Genomic DNA, 16,549 nt, shown 5'->3' with positions numbered 1-16,549 from the left:
AGCGTGTGCATATATGTGTGTGTGTACGCTACATATAGCATACGTGTGTGTGAATAGAGGTAACATGTAAGCGTCTTTGAGTGTGTGCATGTCTCTGTGTGCACACACTACACACAGAGTATGTCGGGGCGTGTGTGTGTGTGTGCAAACCCACGTGAGCCCGGGACCCTGTACCTTTGCAGATCTCCGTGTCCTGCCAGAAGTGGAAGCCGGGGGGGCAGGAGCAGCTGTAGCTGCCGGGGCTATTCTGGCACCACCCGTTGTCACACAGGAGGCTGTTGAGGGCACACTCATCCACGTCTGTGGGGTGGGGGTGGGAGAGAGGGGTGAGGAGTCTGCAGTGGAGGAGGTTGGCCGTGCATCCACCCACCAGGTGGCACGCTTACCTGTGCACTCCTTGCCTGAGGCACCTGCCTCATAACCCAGATTGCAGATGCAGCGGTAGCTGCCCCGAAGGTTCTCACACACGCCATTGGCACAAACCTCAGGGTCCAGAGCACACTCGTTGATGTCTGTGGCAGGAGGAGGGAGGGTGTGTCCCGGTGCCCCAGGGGTCTCCAGAAGTCAGATTCCCCAAGGCAAGAGCTCCAGCCCAGACCCAGCCTCATTTTTCTCTAAACCAGGGTTTCTCAGCCTGAGCACTGCTAACATTTGGGGCCAGATCATTTTTTGCTGCGAGGGGCCATCCCATGCATTTTAGGATGTCGAGCAGCTTCCATGGCCTCCACCCATGAGATGTCACTAGCACCCACCCCGCCCCATTATTACTCCAGACATTGTGAAATGACCTCGGCAGGGCAGGGGCCAAATTATCTCCAGTTTGGAGATAGTGGAGCAGACATCCATACAGTGGCACTGTCATAAAACTAAAAGCAATTATAGACCAGATACGGTGGCTATCACCTGTAATCCCACCACTTTGGGAGGCTGAGGTGGGAGCATTGCTTGAGCCCAGGAGTTTGAGACCAGCCTGGGCAACCCAAGACCCCATCTCTATAAACAGTAAATTTTTTTTTGAGACAGGGTCTCACTCTGTCACACAGGCTGGAATGCAGTGGTGCAATCTTGGCTCACTGCAACCTCTGCCTCCCTGGTTCAAGTAATTCTCGTGACTCAGTAGCTGGGATTACCCCCAAGTAGCTGGGATTACAGCCACCATGCCTGGCTAATTTTTCTATTTTTAGTAGAGATGGGGTTTCACCATGTTGGCCAGGCTGGTCTGGAACTCCTGACTTCAAGTGATCCACCCGCCTCAGCCTCCCAAAGTGCTGGCTTTACAGATGTGAGCCACCACACCTGGCCAAAAAGTAAATTTTTAAAAAATTGGCTGGGCATGGCGGCTCATGTTTGTAATCACAGCACTTTGGGAGGCTGAGGTGGGTGGATCACTTGAGGCCAGAAGTTTGAGACCAGCCTGGGCAACATGGCAAAACCCCGTCTCTACTAAAAAATAAAAAAAAATTAGCCAGGCATGGTGACGCATGCCTGTAATCCCAGCTATTTGGAAGGCTGAGGTAGGAGAATCGCTTGAACCCAGGAGGCAGAGGTTGCAGTGAGCCAAGGTCCCGCCACTGCACTGTAGCCTGGGTAACAGAGCAAAACAAAAAGAAAAGAAAAGAGAGAGAGAGAGAGAAAAAGAAAGAAAGAAAGAGAGAAAGAAAGAAAGAGAGAGAGAGAGAGAAAGAAAGAAAGAAAGAAAGAAAGAAAGAAAGAAAGAAAGAAAGAAAGAAAAAGAAAGAAAGAAAGAAAGAAAGAAAGAAAGAAAGAAAGAAAGAAAGAAAGAAAGAAAGAAAGAGAGGAAGGAAGGAGGAAAGGAGGAAAGGAGGGAGGGAGGGTGAGAGGGAAGAAGGAAGGAAGGAAGGAAGGAAGGAAGGAAGGAAGGAAGGAAGGAAGGAAGGAAGGAAGGAAAAACAAATCAGCAGGTCATGGTGGTGACTGCCTGCAGTCCCAGCTACTCAGGTGGTATCGCTTGAGCCCAAGAGGTCAAGGTTGCAGTGAGCCGTGATTGCGCCACATCACTTGAGCCTGGGCAATACAGTGAGATCCCATCTCTGAAAAAGGGTGGGGGTAATCTTGGACACAGACACACATACAGGGAGAACACCATGTGACGGTGGAGGCAGAAACAGGGCAACGCCTCTATGAGCCAAGAAACGTCAAAGATTGCCGGCCACCACCAGAAGCTGGGACAGATTCTCCATCAAAGCCTCCGAGGGAACCAGCCCTGCCCGCACCTTGATCTCTGACCTCTGGCCTCCAGAAGTGTGAGAATCAACTTATGTTGTTGAAGCCATCCGGTCTGGGGCACTTTGTTACGGGAACCCCAGGCAAACCGAACGGCCCCTGACCACAGCGCTCCCCACATCTGGTAGGGGCAGGCTGGCTGCTGTTTGGAGGGGCTGGGCTCCACTTACCTCGACCATCCGTGGTAATGCCAAGCCCGCTGCTGCACAGTGCCTGGAACTCAGCTGGGGACGAAGGGATAGAGTGAGATGGGTCAGGGAGCTTAGCCATGGCTTGGATTCAGCCACAGGCAAGGACGAGGTCCCCTGGTCTTGGGCAAGAGTTTGGGACTAAGACGTAACTCCACACCCCGGAGAGAAAGCAACTCCCTTCAGCCTCTTTGTGAGAACAGCCCCCACTCCATGGGAACTACAACCCCCCACCACAAGCGAGGACCAATGGAGGCACTCAGACCAAGCAGGCCATGGGGATCAGGCAGCCAGATGCTCACCGGAGTTCTTGGCAGGACAAAGCTGGCAGGGCTCCCCAAAACCGTGGTCTGGGTTGGCACAGCAACACTCGGACTTGGTGACGGTGCCGAGGAAGGGGCGGGCACAGGAGCCCTTCTCGATGGCCCCGTAGCAGGTGCTTCGCACATGGGTGTCCATGCACATCCGGCCATCCGTGCCCACTGACAGCCCCTCCAGGCAATGGCAGTGGAAGGAGCCCTCGGTGTTGGTGCAGTGGCCGTTCACGCAGATGCCAGGCGTCTGGCACTCGTCAATGTCTGCAGAAGCCGTGGGGGCACGGGGATGGGTTCCAGCCTACTGCCTTCCTCTCCCCTCCCCATCTCCCACCATTTCCATTATCCCAGCGCTTCTTCTCTGCTTCTTTGTTTTTGGATGGAGTCTTGTTCTGTCGCCCAGGTTGGAGTGCAGTGGCACAATCTTAGCTCACTGCAAGCTCCGCCTCCCGGGTTCACGCCATTCTCCTGCCTCAGCCTCCCAAGTAGCTGGGACTACAGGTGCCCGCCACCATGCCCGGCTAATTTTTTGTATTTTTTTTTAGTAAAGATGGGGTTTCACCGTGTTATCCAGGATGGTCTCGATCTCCTGACCTTGTGATCTGCCCACCTCAGCCTCCCAAAGGGCTGGGATTACAGGTGTGAGCCACCGCGCCCAGCCTAAACAAATTTTTTAAAGGCAGGGTCTGACTCCCAGAGTACAGTGGCATGATCGTAGCTCACTGCAGCCTCCATCTTCTGGGCTCAAGCGATCCTGCTGCCTCAGCGTCCTGAGTAGCAGGGACTACAGGGGTGCATCTCCACGTTCGGCTAATTTTTAAAATTTTTCTATCGAGATGGAGTCTTATCATGTTGCCCAGGCTGGTCTCAATCAAACTCCTGAGCTCAAGTGATCCTTCTGCCTCAGCCTTCCAAAGTACTGGGATTACAGGTGCATGCAACCATGCCTAGCTAATTTTTTTTTTTTTTTAGGTAGAGATGGGGTCTGACTATGTTGCCCAGGCTGGTCTCGAACTCCTGGCCTCAAGTGATTCTCTAATCTCAGCCTCCTAAAGTGCTGGAATCACAGATGAACCTGGCCCCTCCCCACCTTATAACCCATCTCTCTCTTTTTTTTTTGTCTTTTGAGACAGAGTCTCACTCTTGTCACCCAGGTTGGAGGGCAATGGCACAATCTCAGCTCACTGCAACCTCTCAACCTCTGTCTCCCAGGATCAAGCAATTCTCCTGCCTCAGCCTCCCAAGTAGCTGGGATTACAGGTGCCCACGACCATGCCCGGCTAATTTCTTGTATTTTTAGTAGAGACGGGGTTTCACCACGTTGGGCAGGCTGGTCTCGAACTCCTGACCTCAAGAGATCCATCTGCCTTGGCCTCCCAAAGTGCTGGGATTACAGGCGTGAGCCACGGCACGTGCCTCTTCCTTTCTTCCTTTTCTTGTTCTTCGCTTCTTCCCTTTTCCCTCCTCCTCTTTCTCTCCCTACCCCTTCTCTTCTCCTTCTCTCATGCTCATCCCGTCCCTGTCCGGTCCCTCTCCTCTTCCTCCCCCTCCCTCTGCTTCCCCATCTCCCTTCTCCCCTCGGCTGGCCAGTCTTGCTCCAGCCTTACCTATGCAGTAGCGGCCGCCAGGCGCCAGCAGGAAGCCAGGTTTGCAGAGGCAGGAGAAGCTGCCATCCTCGTTGAGACACACGCCGTTGACGCACATGGTGCTGGTGGCACACTCATTATGGTCTGGGGACAGCAGGAGAGGATGGGTCCAGGCAGGGGGCTGGGTGCCCGGCCCACACTGGGACCCTCTCTCTCCCTCCTCCAAACTCCAGGGCTGAGCCCCCCAGGATCCCTCCCCGGGATGTGGGAGGCAAACAAGCTGTGATTGTCTGTGACTGTGTATGCTTGTATATTAGTCTGTCTCCTGGGATGTGAGTTCCCTGGGGCACGACCCCTGTCTTGCTCAGGCTGCATACAGTAAGTGCTGCATAAATATTTGCTCAAAGCTGAATAAAGGTGGTGGTGGTTGCATAACATTGGAAATTTATTAAATTTCAGTGAATTGTTCATTTTAAAATGTTTAAATATTTTTTAAAAGACTACCTTTTTTTTTTTTTTTTTTTTTTTGAGACAGTCTAGCTCTGTCACACAGGCTGGAGCACGGTGGTATGATCTCAGCTCACTGCAACCTCTGCCTCGCAGGTTCAAGCAATTCTGCTGCTTCAGCTTCCCGAGTAGCTGGGATTACAGGCATGTACTACCATGCTGGGCTAATCGTTTTTGTATTTTTAGTAGAGATGGGGTTTCACCATGTTGACCAGGCTGGTCTTAAACTCCTGACCTCAAGTGATCTGCCCACCTCAGCCTCCCAAAGTGCTAGGATTACAGGTGTGAGCCACCCCGCCCAACCTCTTGTTCAGTTTTAAATGATTAAATTTAGGTTGTGTGAATCTTACTTCAATTTTACAAAAAGGAAAGGGAAATAAGGTTAGTAAGAACATGGTCTAATTTAACAGAAGGTAGCAGGTGCAGAAATGAGTTGTTTTCCAAAATGTCAGTTTTAAATGATAAACGACTGAACATACATTAAAAAAAATAAATGCATGAAATGCCACCACAAAAATGTACACATGAGCATTCACAGAAGTATTATTCCTAACAGCAAAAAGCGAAAACAAACCAGTGTCCTACTGATGAACGGATCAACAAACTGTGGTCTGTTCATGTAACGGAACATTATTCAGCCATGAAAAAGAACGAAGAAGCCAGGAACGCTGGCTCATGCCTGTAGTCCCAGCTACTCAAGTGGCTGAGGCGGGGGGATTGCTTGAGACCCCCAGAACCCTTCCCTGGGGTGTGGGAGGCAAAAAGCTGTGGTTGTCTGGGGCTGTGTTTGCTTGCGTATTAGTCTGTCTGTTAGGATGTGAGTTCAAGTCTGACCTACGCAACACAGTGAGATCCAATCACAAAAAAATAAATACATGGCTGGGCTCTGTGGCTCACACCTGTAATCCCAGCACTTTGGGAGGCTGAGGCGGTCAGATCACCAGAGGTCAGGCATTCGAGACCAGCCTGGTCAACATTGTGAAACCCCATCTCTACTAAAAATACAAACGTTAGCTGGGCACAGTGGCGCACAGCTGTAATCCCACCTACTCAGGAGGCTGAGGCAGGAGAATCGCTTGAACCTGGGCAGTGGAGGTTGCAGTGAGCCGAGATGGTGCCACCGCACTCCAGCCTGGGAGATAGAGGGAGACTCAAAATAAGTAAATAAATGGATAAATATTATGTATATGTGTATATATATATAATTTTTTTTTTGAAATAAGATCTAGCTCTGTCACCCAGGCTAGAGTGCAGTGGTGCAATCACAGCTCACTGCAGCCTCAAACTCCTGGGCTCAAGTGATCCTCCTGCCTCAGTCTCCCAAGTAGCTGGGACTACAGCCATACACCACCATGCCAGGCTAATTTTTGGGTCTTCTGTAGAGGCAGAGTCTTGCTATGTTGCCCAGGCTGGTCTTGAACTCCTGGCCTCAAGCGACCCTCCTGGCTTCCCAAGTCCTGGGATTACAGGTGTGAGCCACCAAGCTTGGCATAAAAAAATAATTTTTTTTTTTTCAGAGGGAGTCTCACTTTGTCACCCACACTGGAGTACAGTGGTGTGATCTTGGCTCACTGTAGCCTCCATCTCCTGGGTTCAAGCAATTCTCCTGCCTCAGCCTCCCAAGTAGCCAGGATTACAGACATGCACCATCACATTCAGCTAATTTTTGTATTTTTAGTAGTGACAGGGTTTCACCATGTTGGCCAGGCTGGTCTCAAACACCTGACCTCAAGTGATCCTCCCACCTCAGCCTCCCAAAGTGTTGGGATTAGAAGCATGAGCCACTGTGCTCATGCTCAAAATTTATTTAATTAAAAAAAAAAATGAGGCCTGGCATGATTGTTCACGCCTGTAATCCCAGCACTTTGGGAGGCCGAGGCAAGCAGATCACGAGGTCAGGAGATCAAGACCATTCTGGCCAACATGGTGAAAGCCTGTCTCTATTAAAATACAAAAAATTAGCCAGGTGTAGTGGTGGGGGCTGGTAGTCCCAGTCACTCAGGAGGCTGAGGCAGGGGAATCGCAATCACTTGAACCTGGGAGGCAGAGGTTGCAGTGAGCTGAGATTGCACTACTGCACTCCAGCCTGGTGACACGGCAAGATGCCATCTCAAAAAAAAAAAAAAAAAAAAAAAAAAGGCCGGGCGCGGTGGCTCACACCTGTAATCCCAGCACTTTGGGAGGCCGAGGTGGGTGGGTCATGAGGGCAGGAGATCGAGACCATCTCGGTTAACACGGTGAAATCTCATCTCTACTAAAAATACAAAAAAATTAGTCGGTCGTGGTGGCAGGCGCCTGTAGTCCCAGCTACTCAGGAGGCTGACGCAGGAGAATGGCATGAACCCAGGAGGCAGAGCTTGCAGTGAGCCGAGATCATGTCACTGCACTCCAGCCTGGGCAACAGGGCAAGACTCCGTCTCAAAAAAAAAAAAAGGAAAAAAAAAAAGAAGCACCAATACAGGCTGCAATAGGGATGAATCTTGAAAACATCATATTCAGCAAAAGAAACCAGTCACAGAAAACCATGATTCCCTTTTTCGAGAACTGGCAACTTCATTGAGTCAGAAAACCGATTCACCTAGCACCCAGGGCTGCAGGTGAAGACAGAGAATTATAGAGTGACTATTAGTGAATACCAGGTTTGTTTTTGAGGCAATAAAGGTATTTTCCAGCTGGGTTGTAGTGATGCTTGTCCACCTCTGTGCATATACTAAAAACTGTTGATTAGTACACTTCAAATGGCTAATTTTATGGTATATGAATTATATATCAATAAATGCCAAAAATGTCTTTTTAAATGAAGGAATGCAGAAAGCACAAGATGCTTCCACCCGAGGGAAGACTTGAAGGCAGACCTCCTGAGATAAGGTGACAGAGTCAAGGGGTTCCCTTGGGTTATGGTTTGTGGGAGCCAAGTCCCCACTGGCTCCCACAAGCCATAACCCACCATATCCCAGAGAAAGCTGCTGGGGGCGCTCTCCAAGGTCCTGATCTCAACCCCCACCAACGCCCCCAGCCCCCTCATCGGCCAGGCTCTTCCAAGCCATCCTAGGATGGGGAGGGACCCTGCTTCAGGGTAGGGTCAGGTGGTTACCAGTGTGGTCTTGCCCAAAAGACCCTTTCTTTTTCTTTTTCTTTTTTTTTTTTTTTTTGACAGAGTTTCACTCTTGTTGCCCAGGCTAGAGTGTAGTGGTGCGATCTCAGCTCACTGCAACCCCTGCCTCCCAGGTTCAAGTGATTCTGCTGCCTTGGCCTCCCAAGTAGCTACGGTTACAGGTGTCTGCCACCATGCCCGGCTAAATTTTGTATTTACTAGAGACAGGGTTTCACTATGTTGGTCAGGCTGGTCTCGAACTTCTGACTTCAGGTGATCCACCCACCTCGGCCTCCCAAAGTGCTGGGATTACAGGTGTGATCTTTTTTTTTTTTATTTTTAGGAGATAAAGTCTTGCTCTATCAGCCAGGCTGGAGTGCAGGGGCACGATCACAGCTCACTGCAGCCTCAAGAGATTCCCCTGCCTCAGCCTTGCAAAGTGCTGGGATTACAGGCATGAGCCACCAAGGCTGGCCCCAAAAGGTCCTTTTTTGTGATTCATGGAATAAATTGAGGAAGGAGGAAATGAAGGGGAGAGTCAGGGTGGTCGGGGGATAAGAAGGGTCTAAGGTGGGTTGCTGGGTTCAGAGGTGAGCAGAAGAGACATCGTAGGGAGGGAGAAGGGTTTGGGGGCAGAGTGAAGATTTGAGGTGGCTATAAAAGTGGGGCCCAGAAGCCCTGCCCACCCGCCCACCCCCAACTCACCCACACAGTTCTTGCCATCAGGACTGAGCTCGAAGCCTGCATTGCAGACACACTGGAAGCTGCCCTCTGTGTTGACACAGCGGCCCAGGTGACAAAGGCTGCCACTGACAATGCACTCGTCCACATCTGCGGGGAAGGCAGGTGGGCAGTCAAGAGGTGCCCCCCACCCTCCAAGCCTGGGCCAGAACCCCCACCATCACCCCCACTCTCGGACGGACAGCCGTACCCACGCATGCCTGCTTGGTGGGCGTGGCCTGGAAGCCCGGGTAGCACCGGCAGTGGTAGGTGCCAGGGATGTTGATGCAGTCACCGTGGTGGCAGGGGCTACTGGTGCATTCATCTACATCTGAGGGGAGAGGACCCTGAGCCCCAGCACCAGCAGGGCAGTGAGAACCCACCCTCCCCACCGGGCTGTGGCTCACCGATGCACTCGCCACGCACGTCCTGGGTGTAGCCCACGTTACACTCGCAGCGGTAGCTGGAAGGCGTGGGCAGGCAGCGACCATTCAGACACAGGTTGGTGAAGTGTCGGCAGATGTCAATGGTCTGGTTCAGGGTAGCAGTGCCTACAGGTAGGGCCGGCAGAGGCATCTGAGCAGTGGCTGGCCCCCGCCCCAGTTTGGAGCCTGGGCTTCACCTCTCTGGGCCCAGATACCCCCTCTAAGGTTGGCACCCTGCCCCAGCTCAGATTCTGCCCCCTCTCACCCGGAGAGACCTGCCTTAGATTCAGAACTCCAACCTGGGGTCTAGATCCCTCCACCCTGGAGCCTAGATCCCTCCACCCTGGGGTCTAGATCCCTCCAACCTGGAGCCTAGATCCCTCCACCCTGGGGTCTAGCTCCCTCCAACCTGGGTTCTAGATCCCTCCAACCTGGAGTCTAGATCCCTCCAACCTGGGGCCTTAGATTCCTTCAATCTGGAGCCTAGATCCCTCCAACCTGGAGCCTTAGATCCCTCCAACCTGGGGCCTAGATCCCTCTAACCTGGGCCTAGAGATGCCCGGACACTCTGGGCCCAAATCCTCACTATGGGGCAAGACCCCAACCCAGGCCTAAATCCTTCATCTCAGACCCCCACACCAGACCCAAGCTTCCCACCCAAAGCCCAAACCCTGACTTATTTATTTATTTTTTTCAGAGAAAGGGTCTCACTCTGTCACCCAGGTTGGAGTACAGTGGCACAATCACAGCTCACTGAAGCTTCCAATTCCTGGGCTCCAGCGATCCTCCTGCCTCATCCTCCTAAGTAGCAAGGACTACTGGTGCACATCACCACACCTAGCTAATTTTAAATTTGCTGTAGAGACAGGGTCTTGCTATGTTGCCCAGGCTGGTCTCAAACTCCTGGCCTCAAGCAATCCTTCCACCTCAGCCTCCCAAAGTACTGGGATTACAGGCATGAGCCGCTGTGTCCAGCCCAAACTCTAACTCTGAGGACCAGATTCTCCAATTACCTCCATCCCCATCCACAACCAGCACTGTCATCCCTACCAGCCAGGCCAGGAGTTCGCCCTCCAAAGCCCTAACCCTCTCTCTGAGGCCTGGACACCCTCCCCTGTTCAAAGCTCTCTCCCCAGATCCAGGACCATCCTTCAAGTCTTGGAACGTTCCTCCCAAGCCCCAAGTCTCACCAATATTAGAGTTGCCAGGGCCCAGGCTGGGGACTCCACGCCCATCGGAGCCATGGGGGTTGAGTCGTGCCGGCCCAAGACGGGGGCCCATGCCATTGGATCCAAAACCCAGGAGGCCAGGGAAGAGGCCAGGGTGGCCAGGTAGCAGCGGCAGCCCCTGGGCGCACAGTTGCTGGAATTCATCTGCAAGGAAGCCGTGTTGAGGCCAGGCCCTTGGTCCTCCCCTGTCCCCTCCTCCCCCACAGCCCTGCAGGCTGCAGCTCTTACTCACTGGAGCCCCGAGGAGGACACAGCTCAGGGGCCGGACCAGCCGCCCAGCACCTGCCCTTGTCGCAGCAGCACTGCCTGCGAGTGTAGTGGCCGGTGAGGTCTCCGGCACAGCGGACCCCGAAAAGCACTGAGAAGCAGGTGCCGGCCCGGTGGTCTGTAAAAGATCAGAGGGTGAGCCCATGAGCACGGGACATCAGTGACCAGACCTGGATCCAAATTCCAGCTGTAGCAGCACTGCCTGTAGGACGGGTCTGTTTGCCGCTCTGTGCCTCAGTTTCCCCTCCATAAAATTGGGACACTTGGAGCATCCACCTCACCTGGGGAAAGTATTACGTGGATGAAAAGTCTGACATTGTCCAGATGCAATAGCTCATGCCTGGAATCCCAGAACTTTGGGAGGCCGGGGTGGGCGGATCACTTGGGGTCAGGAGTGCAAGACCAGCCTAACCAACATGGTGAAACCTCGTGTCTACTAAAAATACAAAAATTAGCCAAGCGTGGTGGCAGGCACTTGTAATCCCAGCTACTTGGGAGGCTGAGGCAGGAGAATCATGAATTGATTGAACCCAGGAGACAGAGGTTGCAGTGAGCTGAGATCATGCCACTGCACTCTGGCCTGGTCAACAGAGCAAGACTCTGTCTCAAAAAATATAAAGGGCACAGTGGCTCACGCCTGTAATCTCGGCACTTTGGGAGGCCGAGGCGGGTGGATCACGAGGTCAGGAGTTCAAGAACAGCCTGGCCAACATGACGAAACCCCGTGTCTACTAAAAACACAAAAATCAGTCAGGTGTGGTGGCACGCACCTGTACTTGGGAGGCTGAGGCAGGAGAATCACTTCAACCCGGGAGGCAGAGGCTGTAGTGAGCTGAGATCGTGCCACTGCACTCCAGACTGGGCAACAGAGCAAGATTCCGTCTCAAAAATAAATAAATAAATAAAAATAAAAAAGAAAAGTTTGACATGTGGCCAACGCTCATTCAGTGCCATCTCTTATCACCAAGATTTCCAAGTTATCACACAGAGGTAGTGAGCTCCCCGTCGCTGCAGGCATCCAACCACACTGAGGAAGACCCATTGGTGGGGAAGAACTGCCCCAGTGGGATACCAGGCAGGGACACCGAGATCTGCGGCTGTGTGTCTTTGCTTGCTGGCTTCAGGCATTACGCAGAAACCTAATGTGAATTTCAGACAGGGGCCCCAAGGAGTTGAGGGATGGATTGATGGCCATAGCCCCCGGGGAGACTGAGGCAGACAGGCTCCCCAGGTATGAGAACCACCAACACTCTTCCACTTCCCACTGCGCCCTCAAGGTCAATGGCTTTATGCAGCGATCGGATTTCTCAGGCTCTGGCTTAAAGAGCATATTTTTAGGCTTAAAAATGCACAGTTTGGCCGGTAGCCCACAGTTTTAAAAACTCCTCCCAGGAGCTGGGAGGGCCACTGAGAGCCGCCCCTGACCTGCCCCAAGCTGGGAAAACACGCAAATGTTTCCACCTCTCTGGTCCCCGCCCCATACACCTGGGGACCCCCCAGGTACGTGTATGGGAGTCAGGGTTTTTCATTCTCAGTCTCATCATAGCCCCTCAAAGGGGGCTGGGCCTGCCCAGACGATGAAAGGTCAACAGACTCCTCCAAAGTCACACAGCTGCAAAAGCAGGAGGAGGACGGGAAACTCGATTTCCCAATCTCAGGGGGCCCAACAGGCCCCTTAAGCAAGAGAGACAGAATATAAGAATTTTAACAAAAATGCTCAGGCACGGTGGCTCATGCCTGTAATCCCAGCACTTTGAGAGGCCGAGGCGGGTGGATCACCTGAGGTCAGGAGTTTGAGACCAGCCTGGCCAACATGGTGAAACTAAAATGCAAAAGTTGGGCTGGGCGCGGTGACTCAAGCCTGTAATCCCAGCACTTTGGGAGGCCAAGACGGGCGGATCACGAGGTCAGGAGATCGAGACCATCCTGGCTAACACGGTGAAACCCTGTCTCTACTAAAAAATACAAAAAGCTAGCCGGGCGAGGTGGCAGGCGCCTGTAGTCCCAGCTACTTGGGAGGCTGAGGCGGGAGAATGGCGTAAACCCGGGAGGCGGAGCTTGCAGTGAGCTGAAATCCGGCCACTGCACTCCAGCCCGGGCGACAGAGCGAGACTCCGTCTCAAAAAAATAAAAAATAAATAAAAATAAAAATAAAAATAAAAATAAAAATGCAAAAGTTAGCCGGGCGTGGTGGTGGGTGCCTGTAATCCCAGCTACTGGGGAGGCTGAGGCAATTGTTTGAACCCAGGAAGTGGAGGTTTGCAGTGAGCCGAGATCGTGCCATTGCACTCCAGCCTGGGGGACAGAGCAAGACTGTGTCTAAAAACAAGAAAATGAAAGAATTTTATCAAAAATGATCCTGTCATTGCTGTAAGTACACATCGTGAGCTAAGTGGTCACAGCCTCAACCTCACCTGCTGTCCATGAATGTGTATTAAGTATCCTGTAGGCACCAGCCCTCTGCAAATTACTCCCCAAAAGATATCTTCCTCAGTCTTCACTGAGCTAGGTACTGCTATCATCTACCATTTTACAGATGGGGAAACTGAGGCACAGAGCGATTAAGTCACTTGCCCACAGGGTCTGTGAGCTGCCCTGGGTGGGAGCCCTGGACTGATTCCAAAGCCTATGTTCAGAGGCTGGTTTGTCAAATCCAGGGTCTGCTCTTTAGCAGTGGACAGAGGACCCCGCAGTCCAGGGTATATGTCCACTGCTACCCCTAATGCCAGCTGTGACGGCCCCCAGTGGTGGAGACCTAGAAAGTCTAGAGTTGGCCATAGCATACTGGCTGAACTCCAAACACAATATTCTCAGCCCTGCCTGGTAGTGGCCTAACCTGAGGTGACCGGGTGATGCTGGAAAACCTCCAAGCACCCACTCCTGTCTCCCCAAACCAGGACGCTGTCCATCCTCCACCACCAGCATTCATGTTCCTGACCAGCCCTATTGGCCACAGGCAACTTCTAGGACCTGACATTCAGCTCATCAAGACAGCAAAAGAAGGAGTGAGAGGCCTAAGCGCGTGGGGTGAGGGGTGGGTTCCCGCTTGGCCAGGTCAAGTGTCGGGGGGTTGCTGAAGGGTGGGCCTGCAGGGGGAGCCACAGCCCAAGGGACCGCCACCCGGGCAGGGGGTCTGGGGAGTTGAGTGTGTTCTGGACTTGTGGACTGGACTCAAGCAAACCTCCCCTTTCTGGGCCTGTTTCCCCATCTCAAAAATGGTGGGGCCGGGTGCGGTAACTCACGCCTGTAATCCCAGCACTTTGGGAGGCCAAGGGAGGTGGATCACTTGAGGTCAGGAGTTCAAGACCAGCCTGGCCAACATGGAGAAACCCCATCTCTACTAAAAATACAAAAATTAGCCAGGCGTGGTGGCAGGAACCTGTAATCCCAGCTACTTGAGAGGCTGAGGCAGGAGGATCTCTTGAACCCGGGAGGCAGAGGTTGCAGTGAGCTGAGATTGCGCCACTGCGCTGCAGCCTGGGTAACAGAGCGAGACTCTGTCTCAACAAAAAAAAAAAAAGAGAGAGAGAGATAGAGAGCTGAACAAGGTGGTGTCTCTCCTAGCCGCTCTCTCCCCCTCCAGCCCCTCGGTTCACTCAGGCAGTGGGTGTCATCCAGGCTGCAGGGAAAACCTCGGGGACAGGGGCACACGTAGCTCCCGACAGTGTTGGTGTAGTCACCCCTGGAGCAGAGGCCAGGCACGCGGAGACACTCATTCACATCTACAGAGACAGGGACAAGGTCAGAACTGGGCACCTCACCAGCCTGACCCCTCTGCCTTCCTGCAGGGGAGCCTGAGCCCCCCCCAGATGCGAGTCACAGACGAGCTCCCAGGTTGTCCCCCTCCAGTCACCCACCTTCACATGCAACACTGCTGTCACCGAGCTGGTGTCCAACTGGACAGCGGCAATGGAAGGAGCCCACCGTGTTGACACAGCTGCCTCCCTGGCACAGGCCTGGCATGACCTGGCACTCATCCACATCTGCAAGGACAAAGCCCGGCAAGGGAGTGAGAGGCCCATCAGAGGGAAGAACCAAGCCAGCCAAGGCCTCCCACTCATCCCTGACCCCACTATTCACCTTGGCAGGCCCCTGTGTAGATATTGGGGATGAAGCCTCGGCGGCAGGGGTGTGGCTGTGCAGGGCAAAGTTCACATGGAAGGCCCCAGGCACGGCCCACAGTGGCACAGCAAAGCGCCTTGGTGCATGCCAGGCCTGTCAGCTGATGCTGGCACCCCTCGGGGCCCACTTGGCCAAAGCAGGGTCCCGTCCGGTAATCTGCAGGGCAGACAGATGTGGGTACCTGGCTGAGGACTGCCCCGTCTAGCAACCTCTGCGTCTCTAACACCTTCTCAGTGCCCCCTGCACCCACAGACCAGGCTTTACTTATGCTGCTCCCTTCCTAAATAGAATATCTTTCCTCCCCTTTCCCTACCTAACGAACTCCTATTCACCCTTCAAAACCCGTTTTCTTCAAAGCATTTCCTGACCAACTTCCAAGAGAGAGACTAGGATCTCCAAGCCCATAAAGCTCGGGGCCTGTGTGAACACCCTGTCTGAACTGATGGGACTCCTTTCCCAGGCCTGTCCTCCCTTCAGGCCTGGGCAGGGACCCATGGACACCCAGCTAAAAGGCATGTCTAGTACTTGAGCATATGCCTGGCCCTGCCATATCGCCCAGATTTGGGGAAGGATCTGTTATCTGCCTAAATTCTCTGGACCCCCAACATCACATCCCCAGTCCCCATCAGGCCCAGCCCAAGGTGACCGCATTGGTTCCCCCAACCCCAGTACATGAGCCCAGATGCGACTTCTTGGCTCTCTTCTCCAGATGTTTCCAATAAAGGAGTTAGCTCTCAAACAAGGGCAGCCCCTCCCAAGAGAAGAAGCCAAAGTCACCCCCAACTCAGGCCCCATAAGGAGGAGGGGCTTCACAGAGACCCCTACCCCCCAGCTGTCCTGATGCCAAAACGCAATTCCTGGTAGCTCGCCCACTTCCCCCTCCCCCTCACTCTCCTGCCACCCAGAGCTTGGCCTGCCTCCAACAGCCCATGTTCCAATTCTGCAGTTTCCAGAAGCCCACCCTCAAACCCAGGTCACTTCCCCAGCCCCTCCAGCTTCTAGTACCCAGGTCCTGCCTATCCTCGCCTTCCTGGGCTGAAACACCACTCCAGGCACTCAGATGCCTCCTGAATCTGAAAATCTCACAAGCCTGGACGTCCCTGACACCACCCACTCCTGTTCTCTTTCTCTTTCTCAGCCCCCTGTGGGCTCTGTTTTTTCTGTCCATGCTTAAATGCCCAGGTAGCTATCTCTGCTGGTGCTGATTTCTCTAGCGGGGATCTTCAGCTGAACCCTGGGCTTTAGTCCCCATGGACGGAGCAGCTCCCGCCGCCGTCTCAGCCCCAGGCCTAAGTGTCCAGCTGCTTCCCAGACAAGTTGCAAGTCCCCCAGCCAACAGAGCTCAGTCTTCCTCCTCCCTGCCGGGGTGCACCACTAGCTTCCCCCCAATTTTCAGACCAGGCCTGGGGTTCATCTTGATTCCTTCCCTCTTCTCTCCCTGTCCCTGCCACTCCTCACGGCTCCAAGAAAGACATCACTGTGTCCATTCTCCTTTTTTCTTTTCTTTCCTTCTTTTTTTTTTTTTTTTGAGACAGGTCTCGCTCTGTCTTCCAGGCTGGAGTGCAATGGTGCGATCTTGGCTCACTGCCTCCCAGGTCAAAAAATTATCATGCCTCAGCCTTCCAAGTAGCTGGGACTACAGGCATGTGCTACCACACCCAGCTAATTTATTTTTTTTTATTTTTAGTAGAGATGGCATTTGCCATGTTGGCCATGGCTGGTCTCAAACTCCTGGCCTCGAGTGATCTGACCGCCTCAGCCTCCCAAAATGCTGGAATTGCAGGCATGAGCCACAGTGCCTGGCCTCTTTTCTTTCTTTTTCTTTTTTTCTTTTCTTTTCTTTCTTTCTTTCT

General features: G+C 53.1%; 1 protein-coding gene across 2 annotated transcripts in view; it reads right to left on the bottom strand.

Moving 5' to 3' along the window:
• The window catches only part of FBN3 (fibrillin 3), an 86,684-nt gene that overhangs the window by 63,921 nt on the left and 6,214 nt on the right, over window positions 1-16,549 (bottom strand). For both annotated transcript variants that reach the window (XM_026455607.1, XM_026455606.1), the window contains exons 7-18: window positions 14,655-14,852; window positions 14,432-14,557; window positions 10,540-10,692; window positions 10,269-10,451; window positions 9,061-9,204; window positions 8,865-8,984; window positions 8,639-8,764; window positions 4,354-4,476; window positions 2,735-3,010; window positions 2,415-2,468; window positions 387-512; window positions 175-300 (exon numbers count right to left, since the gene is read on the bottom strand). In XM_026455607.1, coding sequence (XP_026311392.1) covers window positions 175-300; window positions 387-512; window positions 2,415-2,468; window positions 2,735-3,010; window positions 4,354-4,476; window positions 8,639-8,764; window positions 8,865-8,984; window positions 9,061-9,204; window positions 10,269-10,451; window positions 10,540-10,692; window positions 14,432-14,557; window positions 14,655-14,852 — 1,755 coding nt within the window. The remainder of the gene's footprint in view (window positions 1-174; window positions 301-386; window positions 513-2,414; window positions 2,469-2,734; window positions 3,011-4,353; window positions 4,477-8,638; window positions 8,765-8,864; window positions 8,985-9,060; window positions 9,205-10,268; window positions 10,452-10,539; window positions 10,693-14,431; window positions 14,558-14,654; window positions 14,853-16,549) is intronic.

This window comes from Piliocolobus tephrosceles, chromosome 21, assembly GCF_002776525.5.
Source record: "Piliocolobus tephrosceles isolate RC106 chromosome 21, ASM277652v3, whole genome shotgun sequence".
NCBI classification, from domain to species: Eukaryota; Metazoa; Chordata; class Mammalia; order Primates; family Cercopithecidae; genus Piliocolobus; species Piliocolobus tephrosceles.
Note: the sequence above shows the minus strand (reverse complement) of the source record. Positions and strands in the feature narration are given on the sequence as shown.